The sequence below is a fragment of the Cheilinus undulatus genome, linkage group 11 (genome assembly GCF_018320785.1).
Source record: "Cheilinus undulatus linkage group 11, ASM1832078v1, whole genome shotgun sequence".
Lineage (NCBI taxonomy): Eukaryota > Metazoa > Chordata > Actinopteri > Labriformes > Labridae > Cheilinus > Cheilinus undulatus.
In genome coordinates, this window is record NC_054875.1 from 15,492,132 (window position 1) to 15,507,797 (window position 15,666).

At 37.7% G+C, this 15,666-nt stretch overlaps 1 protein-coding gene across 4 annotated transcripts in view; it reads left to right on the plus strand.

Annotated features, from left to right (window-relative positions):
- Positions 1-218: 218 nt before the first annotated feature.
- The window catches only part of cep104 (centrosomal protein 104), a 36,966-nt gene continuing 21,518 nt past the window's right edge, over positions 219-15,666 (plus strand). For all 4 annotated transcript variants that reach the window (XR_005992564.1, XM_041799476.1, XM_041799477.1 and 1 more), the window contains exons 1-12: positions 219-300; positions 1,137-1,263; positions 1,415-1,588; positions 1,821-1,959; positions 4,741-4,803; positions 6,842-6,918; positions 7,401-7,569; positions 10,148-10,303; positions 10,409-10,636; positions 11,374-11,589; positions 12,065-12,232; positions 13,807-13,980. Coding sequence is in view for 3 of the 4 variants with exons in the window: in XM_041799476.1 (XP_041655410.1) it covers positions 1,151-1,263; positions 1,415-1,588; positions 1,821-1,959; positions 4,741-4,803; positions 6,842-6,918; positions 7,401-7,569; positions 10,148-10,303; positions 10,409-10,636; positions 11,374-11,589; positions 12,065-12,232; positions 13,807-13,980 (1,677 nt within the window). In the remaining variant the exon portion in view is untranslated. The remainder of the gene's footprint in view (positions 301-1,136; positions 1,264-1,414; positions 1,589-1,820; positions 1,960-4,740; positions 4,804-6,841; positions 6,919-7,400; positions 7,570-10,147; positions 10,304-10,408; positions 10,637-11,373; positions 11,590-12,064; positions 12,233-13,806; positions 13,981-15,666) is intronic.

A 15,666-nucleotide genomic window follows, 5' to 3' on the forward strand; every position in this document is an offset into this window, starting at 1 on the left:
CTTTTCTGATATCGGGGATAAGGAAGCTGTTGTAAATACGCAATACAAATATATTTTATGTGTTAATATATCTGACCATTCTCATAAATTGCGTGCAACTTACATGATAAGAGTGCTTGTAGTTGACTCTTTTAAATAACTTTGGGTGCTCAAAAGCTTGGAAAAATACAATGACGACAATCCATTGCGACTGACGACAATCCTATCATTGCGCATGCCCGCAGCGCGCTGATTGTTGTCAGTGGTGGTTATGGAGATGAAATGGGACTGCGAGCTGTCAACATTACGGTGATGTTAGTGGTAAGATACTATTTGAAATGTACGTCGTGAAAACTTTTACGTATTGAATGTTTGTCAGTAAAACGTAAGAAATGATGTATCGCAATTGTCACGACATACTTTTCGTTTTAGCAGGCGAAAATACCTTCACAACACAGCTACTGTACGAAGAGCCATGTTGGCTGGATGATTAGTTAACAGTCGCTAATGCCCCACGCCCATCATGCTCAAGTCAGCAAGAAAGACTTCACTGTCTTTGCTAGGGAGGTTGTGTGGCCATATAAAGTAAGGTTTATTTTCGCCAAAGACGACCAACCTTTACATCCTGTTCGACAGAAGTAAACATTTAACAAATCTTGATGTCTCCTGAATTTGGCACACGTAAGGATGACGTTACTAACGTGCACTCAGTGCACATAGGGGAAGAATAAAGTACAATTTAACGTTGCAAACTAGCCAGATATTAAATCTTTCTTACTATTTTTTATTTTGAAAAAAAAAAAAAAAAAAAAAAAATTTATTGATTGATACATGTTTGTTTTGATTCTTGTGTTTCTTACAATATGAAAATGATATTTGATAGCTAACATATAAATGACAAACCTTTAATACCACCATAGGTTAATACTATTTTTCTAAAGCAGTGTTACAGTTCTCATTAATAATAAACAATCCTGATAAATACTTTTTTAATTAGAGATGACTTCTACTGTACTTTTAGTTATAATTTTTGTTAAAATATAATATCTATTATAATCTGAAAAGAAACCTGATGTATGTTGACCACAGGAAACTAACAAGAACCCTGACTGAATAAGACTAAGTTTAGAATTATTATCCTTATCGTTTTTCTTCAGTGTACATTAGAGGGATGCCCAGGAAGATAGGATTCAATGTGATCAACTCTTCTAGTCATGAGGACAACTTCAGTGCAAAGGAGCTCATGGTCCATGCTCCCACTGTTAATGGGTGGAGGTCCAGCAGGTGCGTTAACACAACAATTTACAAATTAAAACACCCATGATGATTCATGAATTTTGCTGTAACGCTTTTCCTGTAAGTTAGTTTCATTTGAATATTCTCAAATTTGGTTTGGTACTTGAAGTTTAATATTATTCAAATCAAAAATCTGCAGGCTATGCTCATACCCTCAACACGTCACCCTCCAGTTGGAAGAGAGAAGTAGGGTGAGGAAGTTGCAGCTGCTGGCTCACCAGTACCTGATCCCAGCTAAGGTAGAGTTCCACATTGGGGACTCCCTCCCTGAAGTCAGCAACCAAGGGTTCCCTGGGCAGCTACGCAGACTGGGGTGAGGCTACAGACTTGGCTAGAACTATACTTCCTTGTGTGCATCTGTGTTCATGTAATATTGGACCCCTGAACATATTTGAAAACTATACTTTTATACCATACCTTTTTCCAGTATGGGTAACAGATAAATACACCTGAACAGGATTTCACATCCATATTTAAATGTATTAATGCATTTAAGTGTTATAACCGAGAAGTTGAATGTAAATTTACATTGTGCCCTCTTACAGATATGTGTCCTTGTCAGACAATGAGAAGACAGGCTTCAAAGCTCGGGAGCTAAAGTCAATCCATGTAGATGCCGTTGGGACCTACCTAAGAATAACCTTCCATAGGAACTATGTCAATCGTTTCAATCTCTACAATCAGGTAAACTCCAAAACAGAAGAAATGCACTTAAAAACAACTTTACAACCAAAAGCCAAAAGATCAGTTCTGACTGTAAGCATCTGGTTTAATGTCTGTTATGTTTTGATTCTTTTAAAATCATTTGAATTTTTGTCTCCAACAACTAATTAAGATATAGTAATAATAAACAGTTTGTCTAAATTTTGAAGAACCGCTGAAACAACATAGAGGCTTGTATGCCTTTCTGCAGAAAAAAAGGCATTGAGCAGCACTTAGCCAGCAATCAGCTTGGCTTGCAATACAAACAAAGGCTCAGGCCTAATTATTGTGATGTATTTTGGAGATAAGAGAGCACTTTAAGTGCTGCAACTGTTGCTCATAAAAACAGCAAACTAAAATGGCAGTTTTAGAGGGAAGTGTTTTTGCTGATAGAGCGTTCTGAATTCTAAATTTTATGGCTGATTACTTGTGTTTAATGACTGCTTTATTAAACACCCTTGAAACTTGAAAGTCCCTATATTAGATCTCGACTTCCTCCCTCATCTTTATAAGCTTTATTTCACTTTGAATTGGCACTTAAATGATTATTTGGGAAAAAAAACGTTATGGTAGTTGACACATAATATCAAATACCCACCATATCAAAATTGCAGTTTAATACTTTTGGGGTCTTTAATTGTTAATAGTCATTTCAAGACATCACAGTTATCTTCGATAACTTGTGCAGTACTTTTTGAATTTAATTGTCCAAACTGTTTTGCAGTTTGTTGATTTATTTCCTGGGGAATGCAATGTGATACAAGGCTCTCGTGTTCTTTTTCGAATGTGCTCTGTTTTTTAATTTTGTCCTATCCAATCCGATCCACTTATTTTATATAGCACTTTTTAAAAACATTTTTGCCAGAGTGCTACACTCTGACTAAAAACACAGAAACTAAATAAAAGCACGGCAAAAATAAAAAAAAATAAAAAAACATTAGGAGGAAGACAAAAAAGCAAATAAGAACGCCCTGAAATCGATAAAAGTGTAATAAAAACATGAAAATAAGTAAAAAGCCATAAAAACACAGCAATCTTATGCTATGCTGTTTTTAGAAACATTACAGCTTTCACATCACTCAAGGTCATATCACGTGGTAGAATTAAAACAACAAAATAATACATCAATAAGGATCAGCAAAATAAACAGTGAATAAAACATTATATTTATGTATTTCACTTTTGTTCACCAGGACAACTGTGTTGAGATTAAAAATGTCTTTTTCAAGAGTGTCATGAAAAAGAGATTTTAACATCCTGTAGTTTAGCCAAAAGGTGAATAATCTGACTTACTATACCAGTATAAAAAGATGGATTTTGACTGGGAATATGAAAATGGAGAGAGTCAATATTACAAATGTCTGGTCAGAGGGAGTTACAAAGGTGGAGAGCAGAGCTACTGAAGGCTCTAGATCCCATTGCAGTGAAGTTGGCAGGTGATACAATAAGACGGATGGAAGACTAAGACCTGAGAGCACAGGAGGGTGTACTGATGTGCAGGAATTCACAAAGGTACAGAGAAGTGAGGTTATGGATGCCCTTAGATTAAAAGTATTTAGTTATGAACTGAAAATTAGGAAATGAAATAACATCCTTTAGTCAACAGTTGCCACAAAAGGATAAAAAAAATCTTTCAGTCCTTTCTGTGCTTATATCTCTTATGGTTGCATCTAAGGTATTTAGTCTCCAACTCTATGTACTTTTGCTGAAATTTAGAACTATGTTGAAATAAAGGCAAAAAGTAAATTGTTTGAATTTTTAATGTGATAATATCTTCATAAATTGCTGGGAAGTTACTCAAAAATGTTTTTGGGAGGGACTTTTTTTTATGATTCAGTCCAAGTGGACTACAGTCGTGTTGTAAGCACAGACAACTGATAATTGGTCTTTTTATTGAGTAGTTGATAGCAATAAACATTTCTTTAAAAAATTTGCACGTTCATCTACAGTACAAATAAAGCCCTATTCGCACAGGACTAGCAATACCAAGGGACCTCCGGTAATCTGTAATAAGCTTACAGGACATCTATGTTTCTAATCCCCTGTGAATCGACCATGTCTGTAAGATCAAATTACCCTACATATTTCAGCACACAATTCTAACCCTGTGTGAATCAGCATCTCTGTGATTGAGAGTGGTAATTATGTTTTTCATGGCCTGTACGGCTTTCTCTGCTCCTTTTTCTGATCAAAAATAGCAATAAAGACCCTGCAGGACATTGATAGCAAAGTTGTGACACATAAATAATTCTTCACTCTCAGTCATTTTCATCATATGTGTAAAAATGGCTTTATTGTACCTTACTTATATATTTCAACTAGTGTCTAAAAAAGTGCCTGATCTTATATCAGAATTATTTAGATGTACATTACATGGATAACACAATTTATGATTTGAAATGTGTCGCTCAACACTCAGTGGTAAGGCTCCAACAGCTAGTCTCTGCCAGGAGGGATGTTGTGGATTTGTACCGATCCAAAATGAACAGAGTGCAGAATAATATCTACAGCATCAACTGCATAAAAACTGTTTTCCTGTATATACCTGTGTATTTGAGTATATTACAGTCTTTGCTTTTCCCATGTGAATGCATCACACCAAACACTGACGTCAGGGGGTAATTTACAAATTACCAGAGGTCCCTAGGTAATACTTATCCCGTGGGAATAGGGCATAAGTTGTACTTAAAAAACCTTTCTGCATTTTTCTTCATTTTGTTTGTTTTGTTCAACCACCTCACCAACATTTGTTTATGATTTCAGGTTGCTTTGGTTGCCATTAATGTTCTGGGAGATGCTTTGGATGGCAATGCTTTTAACACAATTGTAAGTTTTTGCACTCCTCACTGGTGACCCTCCTTTCATTTACATCAACACAGCACTAGGTGGTGCCGTTGTGCTGTGATTCTGTGACACATGATTACTTCATCATTCACTTCAATAGGCATTTATTGATATTTCCTCGTCAATGTACTCACATTTCAGCTCCATAAACAGTTTGAAACTCTGCCTCATTCAAAAAGAGAATGAGTCAGAATAGGTCAAATAAGGTTTCCCACATCTTATCATATATTTGTTTTATTCATCATAAAACTCAATAAACCAAAATAATGGGTGCCAAGCATCTGTTTATTTTCTATTATGATAACATTTGCTTCTTGCAAATGTTCATATTCTACAATTTTTTGGGAGTAAAAATTAAAAGAGGATGGGGACAGCAGCCTGGGATGGATTTCTATCAGTAATGTCTTCACAAAACATTGTACAACTACTGTGAAGATGTTTAAGTAGCATTATTTCATTTTCACTATCAAAGATATTTTTATAAACATGGCTGTTCATGCACACGTGTTTACCTGAATAGTGTGTGTGTGTGTAGGTGAGTAGATATGTGTCAGGAATGTAGTAATGAGACACAAAGAGAGGACAGTATGTAATCACACAGGAGGCCTTTAGTTAGCAAGTGTAATCAGATAGTCCTGCAGATGGACAGGTCCTGGAGGAGAGAGAGAGAGACCTTAAAACACACACAGACAAGGAAACATGGAAAGACAAGGACACACACTTGCACAGATTCCAGTGAACAGGCCGTGCATTGTTGCACTACTAATCCGACTCTGAGCACCTTTACTACAGCAGCAGTCTCACCTGGAGGGTCAGCTAGATTTTGTTCTCCTGTGCCGCTTCTGTTGGCCGACATGTGTTTGTCCTGCCGTAGGTTGGATTGAGAAAAAGCTCATTTAACTTTGTGCTAGTATTAAGTATCAGTTCATCCAATTTAGAAGGAAAAAATGTCTTTTCACTTATTCAGAGATATGTTCTCATGCAGATAGTTTTGGTTCGTATTTTCAGGGCTCCCTCTTCACTGTTATTGAAATGGGTGTGAAGTAAATTTTAGAATGGCACTGAAAACTTTGGGAAAATGTTATTGTTGACTTAAAGATGCTGTTAATGGTTTCCCCAATCAGCCAAGTAGCAATAATAGTATGTTTTGCACAGTGAAGAACCCTTTAATTATTTTATTTGTTCCAGTCTGTCTTTTCCTGTTAGGCCAGTCTTCAAACTTTTACATTTTAAGCTCATTTTGTTTACTTTTGAGTTTTGTTTACCTGTTAGGAGAAGTGTTAAGCATTTATCACATGCAATATTACATCATGTTGTCAAAGGTAAAGCAAAAGTTTTGCTGGAAACTGTGGAAATCTAGATTATTCCTTCAAATTTTACCAAGGTGGAAGATAAACTCTAGTTATTCTTAAATGATCAACATTAACGATTTGAAATGGCCTATTTTAAAATTTGCCTTGACTTGACAAAGACTTAAGCTTGATAAATTGTCAGTTCTTCCAAAGATGAGTGGTTCAGCAAACTTTCCGAGCCCTTTTTCAATGAATCACTGGACACTGCGTCATCGGTTTTGTCAAGATTATTTTCCTGTTTTCTTTAGAAGCAGTAGCTTTGGAAAAGGGTAAGGGTGTAAGGGTTAATTTTCAGTGGAAGTGCTGGTTGGTGATAATGCCTTAATTTAAGTTGGCATTGCTTTGCTCTCTGCAAAATGAACTGATTCTTTAAGAAATGTTCATCAGCATCACACCAAATGTCCAAAACCAAAACATCAGAGCTAATATGTTTTATTAAGTACTAAGTAAAGAGTAATATGTAATGTGTTGTATAGAATTAAGGAAATATCTAGAATTTAAACTTAAACTCTAATAAAAATTGCCATTTTTCTGTCAATTAAGGTTGAAGTTGAATGTCATCTTACAGCTCATAGCATTATATAACAATGGTCAGGTCTTCCTGAGCGCAGTAATACAAGAGTGTATACGCTTGTGTGTGTGTAATTTGTCCATCTGTTTACCCCCAGCCAAGCAGAGAGCAGCTGATCGAACACTACCTCAACAGTACACAGCTGGAAGCCGCCTTGGACACGACATTCATGGGGTGAGGCTAGGCCATTGAACCCTGGTTTCTTTGTCTTACGACAATAACACTGGTCAACAAAGCCTTTTAGTCTGGAAGCCAACCAATAAGGCTGTCAAGGTCACATGGATTTGAAGTCAATGCAGGTGGCTGCCCATGCAAAGGGAAAAACACATTTTGAAATATTTTTTTTATATATCAACCCCCAAGGGACGTTTCACCTCAAGGTCTCGCTTCTTAGGGGGTTGGTTGGTGTTTTTCCCTTTTCATCAGGAATTGCACAAGACTGAGCCAACTTAACTGATGATGATACATCTATTCAATACCAGCATTATCTCTGATGAATTTAGACACTAAATATGCTATCCTCAATTCTTTATGCGACTCGCTTCACAAGCTTTGACTGATTGAATGTTATCGATGCATACAAATAAATGCATTTCTAATGTTTTTACTACATGTTTTTAATAATACCATGTCTTTAAATCTGTCCTTGCACTCAGAAAATGTGAATCCATCTCCCTGTTGGATGACCTGGCGTTTGACATGTACCAGGACCCCGAAGTTGCCCACATCATCCGTCTCCTGGACAAAAAGAAGCAGGACATGGTCCGGCAAGAGAAATTTGAGCAGGCTAAGAATCTGAAGCAGGCAATCGCAGACCTGCAAAAGGTACTGTAACTGCTGGTAGGTTAGCAAGATGGCTATAAGACACGAACAGAAAAATGTTGATCTCAGTGGTGAGCTGAATGCACCATGAGTCACATCTCTACAGTGAGTGCACTTTGAGATTCTAAACAAGTTACTAAAAATCTAAAAAAAGTTTAAAGTAATTAGTTTTGAAGGCTTTGAAAGGACTTAAATACAGTTACAAAAGTTAAGTTGTGGCCTGCGAGTTTAGCTTAGCTGGTAGAGCAGGTGCCCATATACAAAGCTGCAGTCCTTGAAAAACTGGTCACAAGGGTTGATTCACAGTCCTGGAGCTGTTTGGTGCATGTGTTCCCCCACTTTTTATCTCCTTATTTTCTGTCTTCCTTCAGCTGTCCTACTACAAATAAAGGCTGGGAATCACACAGTATCCTTCTGTTAATTAGAGAGCTGTAGTTTAGAGGTGATATGAAGAGGGCTTAGGAGGATACCTGTCATTATAATGGCAACATTTTTTAGATTGTTTACTGTGTTTCAATCCCCCTTACTGCCAAGAATATTTTCTACACTGCTGTAATTTTAATATGAAAAGTAAATGCAGACACTACATATAAATAGCAGACATAGTAATAACAAAAGCAAAATGAGATTTTTTCAAATGTTTAAACGGCCAGTATGTATATTTTCTGCCTTGCTTTTTGCATTGTGTAGAATGTTTTGTGGAGTGGATGGACCACTGTTTTTGTAAGAGCAAAATAACATTTTATAATACCCTGGTTAATGGAATTGGATATGATTTTCCCTGAAAAGACTTAAGATTTTAGAAAGTAAAATTGAAGAATCACCATAAAATAACAGGATCCTAATCTTTAACCTCACTCTGAATAAATGGTTGGTCATAACCAGGCACTTTTTGTCAAGTGCTGATTTCAAGAGCAAATCCCTCTCTACTACAGTTTAGTAGAAACATGCTGTTTTCTCCATACCAAATTTATTGATTGGTGATCATCTCTTAAAATGATGTATGCTTTTTAAGGTTGAATTATAATGTAGTTGATATTCTCCGCTCATCGACTACCTTTATTAAAACATATCTTACATAATGATATTTTAAAACAATAATAATTTCAGTATTAAACCATTTTACATATAAAAACACCTTGCTAGTTATTTATTTCTATTTTAAACATTTCTTATGGTGCTTTGGTAATAAGCTGATTTTGTTTTCTTTTACTGACATTTTGGTGACAATATTTTTATTTGCTCAAAACTCTCCATTCTGCAAGTAATTTTAATTTTCCTCAGACTGACTTTCCCCACAGTATACCTCATTAAACCTACAGAGAATACAAATAGCTGTAATCAAGGTTTGTCAGGCTGACTTTCTGTGTGTGGGGCCAAAAAAAAGGCTCACATTTACACTTGAGCTTTACCATCTTTTTATAACATGCAAAGGAGATTAAAGAGAAATGTTTTTTGGATTTTGAAGGACAACTTGTTCATACTCTTTGATGATTGGGCCAACAGCCTAAAACTGTGATCAATGTTTTTCAGATTAAATAGTTGTGGTCCAGATTTTTCATCCAGGTCCATGTTGCTGATGATACTTTTTTTCTAGCAAGTTTGACAGTTTGAGTCTTGTATTCTTTTTACAGATATTCAGTGTTATTTCACCACTGTTTGTGACAGCAGTTGTTAAACATTATTCAGATTCCTGTTACTCACCTCCTTTGTATACAGCGTTACCATGCTTACCATGAATTCTTAATAAGCTCAACAGCTGTGGTGATGGTCCCTGGGAAAAGCCTGTCCCACTCCCAGCCACAAGTCTTTCTGTAACAAGATTACACACACAAAAACACACTACACCTTGTTAGCAGAGCATATCGTCATTGTGGACAGAGCAGTTGTCAAGGTAGTCATGCTGAAAATCCCTTGTCATCGCACCCTCAGGATGTCAGAGGATAGTTTGTGGTGTTACCTGTTATGTGATAACATACAACAAAGAAAAGCGTGCAGAGAGCAGAGGCTTTGCTTGGTGTCATTCTTTTGCTTTATTGAGCCCACTTAAGTCAGAAAGAGGAAAGAGCTTAATCAAGTAGAAAGAGTATGCTAAAATATTTATTTTAGATACTATAGAATAAAGAACCAGGAGCTGTGTTTATTTTGTTCAAAAGAGAACAAAAATTTCTCAGGCATGGATGTTTAGGCTGTGTCACTTTGCACCCAGTTTACAACTTAATTCAACTTTATGGATTTACCTCACATTGAAATTACGTGTTACTTACTGAAAGTTGTGAAATTTCCAGCCTGTAAATCTCAGTGATTCACCACATGGCACACACACTGTGACGACCACCAGGGGAACAGTCCTTACCAAAGTATGCTCTAAGACTTAGAATACCCACCCATCATTTCAGTGAGGTAGATATGGCAAAAACAGCATGTAGACGTTCAGATATGCTGTTTAATATTGCACAGGTAGACTAAGATCATGAGACCATCAGTAAATTCATAGGACAGCCCTACTGCCCTGTTCACCTGTTTAAACATCTCCTATTGGCTCATTGTGTCTTTTTTCATCCTTCATGGATTCTGTCAGGTGGGAGAGCGTTTGGCTCGATATGATGTGGAGAAAAGATGTGCCATTGAAAAGGAAGACTACGACCTAGCCAAGAAGAAGAAGGAGTTAATGGAGGATTACAGGAAGAGTGTCTACCAGCAGCTGGAAGTCCACAATCTGCTGGACATGGCACTGGTTAGTTACCAGTCACTGATGGCAGTGCTTCAACTGTGTAGTTAAAACAGGATATTGGTTCTGTGATAGAAGTTTTATACATATGTATACATTTTTTCTCATCAGATCACAAGGGCTGATGATTCCTCCCCAGCAAAGGATCCTCTCTCCCTCCTGCCTTCTCAAGCTCTCCATTCAGCCACAGCCAAGCCCCTTGTGTCCACAGACACATTCAAAAAGGGGAAAAAAACAAATGCTCCTCAGAAACAACAGCCAGACTCAGGAACTGTTTCATCCAAACCAAGCAGACAACCTGAAACGCCACACTCCCCAACTGCTTTACCTAAGATAGATGTAAGTGCCGCCATATCAGATTTGTTGAGAATGTAGTACAATGCAGCATCTTCTAAATATGAACATGTCCAACATAGGCAGACACTTTTTGTGGAAGTCTTTTAGATGGTCAATAGACAACTGAACCTTTAGCTCATCTGCTTGCTTTAATTTCTGTATTATTTTAAACCTTATCTGCCTTGTGTTCTGCATTAAGCATCTGTAGTATTGGAACCAAGAACACTTAGGATGACCGTCAGGGGCTTGTATGCTTTACTCAGCACCTACTGAGACTAGCCTCATATCAGGTTTGGGTTTCACTATTTAATTAAAAGTGTGCAACAGTTGGCTGATTACAGTGGCTGCCAGCCTGGCCTCAGGGAAGAGCTTTTAGCCCTGTACAAACCAGCAGGGTGCCATTTGAGTCTGGACACAGGTGACACTGCTGACTGCATTGAGCTTTAATTATTTTTGCATCGTAAACATTCATTGTTAGCATAATGCAGGATGATATTATGCAGTGATCAAGTGCAAGTGAGAGTTACTGAAGAGATCCAAGTTACAGGCAACTGATTTTTCATAAGGAAAGAAAATCATTCAACAGTGGGATGTCTAGGAAATCAATAACCATGTGTGCCAGAAATATAAGTACATTACCAATACATGCAGTTTGCAGTTAAATTCTGAAAATTATAAAACTGTATTTCAGTATAATATTTCAAGCTTTGCACACCAATGTTGTCATCTTGCACTTACAGGTAACCAGTGTACCATATGATGAGAGGCCTCTGCCAACCCTTCAGAGGAAAGATAGGCCCATGGAGGTCATCAGGAGTCCTGCAGAGCAGATCTCCCCGCTGCTCAATGCCCAAATGACTCCACAGAGCCCTGAGATGAGTGGAGAGCCTGAGCCTCTGACAGAGAAAGCCCAGAGAGAGGCTGGCCTTCCAATAGAGATCTTTGGGGAAAGTCTGGTAAGAGAAGAAGAGCAGAAAATATTGTAGAAAAATATTTTAAGAAATAAGATACTTTTTGTATCCTTACGACATACTATACTAACTACATAAGGCTACAGCAGCCCTTTGTCTTGCTCAATGAATGTTTTCATCAGAGTGTTTGTAAGCATCTATATTGATAAAACTGCCACCTAACAGTTTGACTTCTAGTGAGGGATGGAACATGCAATACAAGTTTGCCTTCATGTACAAAACACAATATCTTCTATTTTCTGTGTTTTATTATTTTTATTTTAGATTCTTAATAACTCAGGTTTTACTCACTGCAATTTTATTTAAGATTCCTTAACGAAAACATTGCGTTTTTGCTCAAAGTTGAATTTATGAATTTGGAAGCAGAGTGGCTGATGTTTCCCAGAGCTGAAGTGAAATGCATATTTGGATTATGTAAAATAAAACAGTATAAACTGCAATCTTTTTTTTTTCCTTACAGGTTGCTGGGGCATATTCTAAAACTTGGTCCTATAGAGAGGATGCTCTCTCAGTTGTGCACAAGAAGCTTATGGAGCTATCACCCACCACCCCCAGGGAGGAGCTAAGAAACATGATAAGAGCTGCCACCTTCCTGGTGAAGAGGGCCCTCTTGGATAAAGTCTCATCTGTGAGTCATTTATTCAAAAGAAAATTTCATTGGTGCTGCTTAAGCCTGGACTTTTGACCTGCATGTTCTGTATGAGAGGTACAGAGGCATACTGGGAGGGTAGCAGTGTTAATTTTGGCAGCTATTTTAAATTTAGTCTTAGTCTTTAGAATAAAGTATTATTTTGTTTTGGTCACATTTTATTATGTTAGACTGGCAAGGGTAGGCTGTGATGAAGCCAACTTACTGAGAGAGTAAGATGTTGGCCTGATGAACAGCTCGAAAGAGTTCACATTTTTAAATCAATACATTTCATCAGTGTTTGAAAGAAAATCGGGGACCTAGCGAGGAAACTGAAAAAATGTCTTACAAATAAAACCATTATTTTCGTCTACATTGCCATATGAATTAAACAGGAGCTACTGTCAAGAAAACAACTCCAATGAAGTGTTATGGCTATATATTTGTTTAACAGCTGTTACATGCTTCTTGAAATCACATTCTCTATACTCACACAGCTAATGCTCTTGCTGTTCAATCATAAACACACACTCACACATGCCTACTGTTGACAATGATCCCCCTGTACCATGTTCAGCCCTGGCTCTCTCTCCTAGAACTGCCTTATTTAAACCAACATTTTTGACAAGGATCGCCTTGTTACCCTCTGGAGGTCGACTGCAACTTGTGTTTTGTAATAAAAAAAAGTGTTCGCCGCAATAATTCTGGTGATTTATTTTCCTTGCAACATTAATACACTGACTGCTCCATTAAGATGTTAACAGGATAATTTTCTGCTCTACAACAGGGCTCCAGTTTAGTTTATGATAAATGCACCCTTCTCTCAGAGGTCATGTTATAACATCCTTGGACTAAAATCTCTGGGGGGCTTTTTGTTTGCTTAGCATGCCTGTCTTACTGAAGTAAGACAGGCTTGGCATAGTACTGAAGAAATATGACTGGATGCATATCCATTACCACAGTGAAATTTGTGTTGTGTTCTGTTGCTGTGCTGAGTAAAGAAAGGACTTAGAGCACAAGCAGCACTGGATGCTGATTCAATATGAACTGTACTGACTATATGTCAGGACTAGTCAACAAGAAAAAGTTGAAAGCTTTGTAATATACAGTCTCTTTCACACAAGTGTGCTGCCACTCCTCTTTTTTCAGTATGCATAGCATGGACTGACAATTAAATGCACACCTACACATTCTTAATACATAGCTAATGAAGACAAACTTCCGTTGCTTACTCCAAAAATCTAGTTGTGTGTTTTCAAAGTTTCCATTCAAATGACACTGCTCGACTGCAAAAGAGTAACATATTATAATAACATGTTGCATTCTGGTGCATTTCTCATTGTTTACATAATAAGATGAGCTGCACCTGAGGAGCAAGTGTAGAAAGCTTCTTAAAATCAGCAACCTTAGTTCATAGTAAAGGCATGTCACTCTTCATCTGCATTCTCTAACTAATTCAAAGTAAATGTAAACAAGTCGAGCCTCTCTGTTGGTTGACATCACCCTTGTGCTAACCTGTCCCTGAATTCCTCTAAGTTTGGCTAAAGCTAAAAGTCCACTTGCTCTTCTCTTAGGTTTTTCACGCCTCCTTAAAGCTGCTGCAGCTCCTCCTGAGCCAGCTGATCCCAAGTCTGGGGTTAGGCCGGGCTGAGATGAACCACTGCTTGGAGCAGACTTGGCCCAACCTACTAGTCAGGACAGGAGAGTCAGCCGGCCGCCTGAGGGCAAAGGCTACTGCCTTCATACAGGTACAGTTACACACCTAACTGACATCTCCATCACTGGTACCACTTGAGTTACATCAGCATTTTGCTTTCTCGTCAGCTTGAACAGCTAGCCTTGCTTTCTTACCTTTTTTAATGAGCTCTGAAAGCTTTTTATTATGATTTTTTGGGGGTGCAGGGAATGTTATAGTACATTTAGACCCTTGCTCGGATCTCTGATTAACAGAGATTACAGCTGAGGATTTCTGAGGTGGAGAAAACAATTTGTTTCAGCATCTTTGATTCCTGTGCTTAAGAGTTGCCAAACCAAACAAAGAGCAACTTTTTGGCTTTGGAGACATTTGGTTCTTAGTTGTAAGCAGCACCACTCGATAACAAACTGGTTGCTGTAAACATGGGAAAACACTGAGATCTATGTGTGATTGAATATTGGATTTAGACCGTTAGAAAGTTTTTCACGCCTTTCCTGGCTGGGTTTAATGTGGGCAGGGCCAATATGTGGACTGGTGATGTCACCAGCCTACAGTGGGAAATGACCCCACCCCTCTAATACTATAATGATATACAGTAAAATCCCCAAGGAGTTCATCTCAGTACAGCCTGTTGTTAGCTGATGTCACTGCCTTTATTGAAAGTTAACAATCAGTTGAATGCTGTTTTTTGGTTCATTGTGGGGTAAATTTGCCAAATCTATCAGCCACAGTGGTCTATGGATCATTTAAAGCGTCATAACTGAGATCTGAGCCAGAAATTGGACTTCTTCTCTGGCACAGAGTCAGGCAGCTGTGATCTGATCATAAGCTCATTGTTAGGTCAAGGGGCAGGATAATAGTGTGAGTGCTTTCCTCCATTCAGATTGTAGCATTTTTTTAAATTTGAGGGTTCTGTATTTCTCTTGAGTGGGCGTGGCTTCACACACCTTCCTGAAGCCAATTTTACTGCCTAATTTTTAACAAATTTGAAGCTTAATTTTATAAACTTAGAGATGATTTATCTTACTGAAATTTGACTTGTGGGTTCATAACACAGTGACCTGTTATACAACAAAACTAAGTGCAGATTTATTATCACTTTACAGGGTCTTTAATTGGGATGCAGATGAGCTAGTGTTTAGGTTGCACTCCATGTGCATAGGCTGCCCAGGTTCAAGTCTGACCTGTGGCTCCTTTTATTTCTTTATTTTATTTTTTATTTTAGTAGGGAAAATCCACTGACTCTTTTGCCCTGCAGCAATATAGTACAACACCTTTCCTGCATGTCTACCCTCCCACTCTCTCATCCTTGTTTTGGACTCTATTCACTGTCTTCCTCTGTCAATTAAAAGCATTGAAAGCCCAAAAAATATATCTTAAAATTATTATTTTCCTGTGAAATCACTCCTGCTTCTGAAATGCTGTCAGCAATTTTGAAGATTGCAATACAGTCACAAATAAAGATTGCTAAAGATTGCAACTGTATTACAAGCATTGAACAGAGCTGAGGGGGCCTAACTTTTATCGGTGGAGTTATAGCTCAAATTGAAAGTCATGAGGATTCAATGATGTTGATTTACTGCACATACAAACAGGGTGGGTCTTCAGCCAACTTCTAAGAAACACAAAATAGTTTAAGTAACCTCCTTTTCCTTTGAGGCATCATTTAAGGGTGGGGCAGAGAGTGAGAGCATGACAGGAAACCCAAACACGTTCGTCAGTGAATGTGCACGGATTA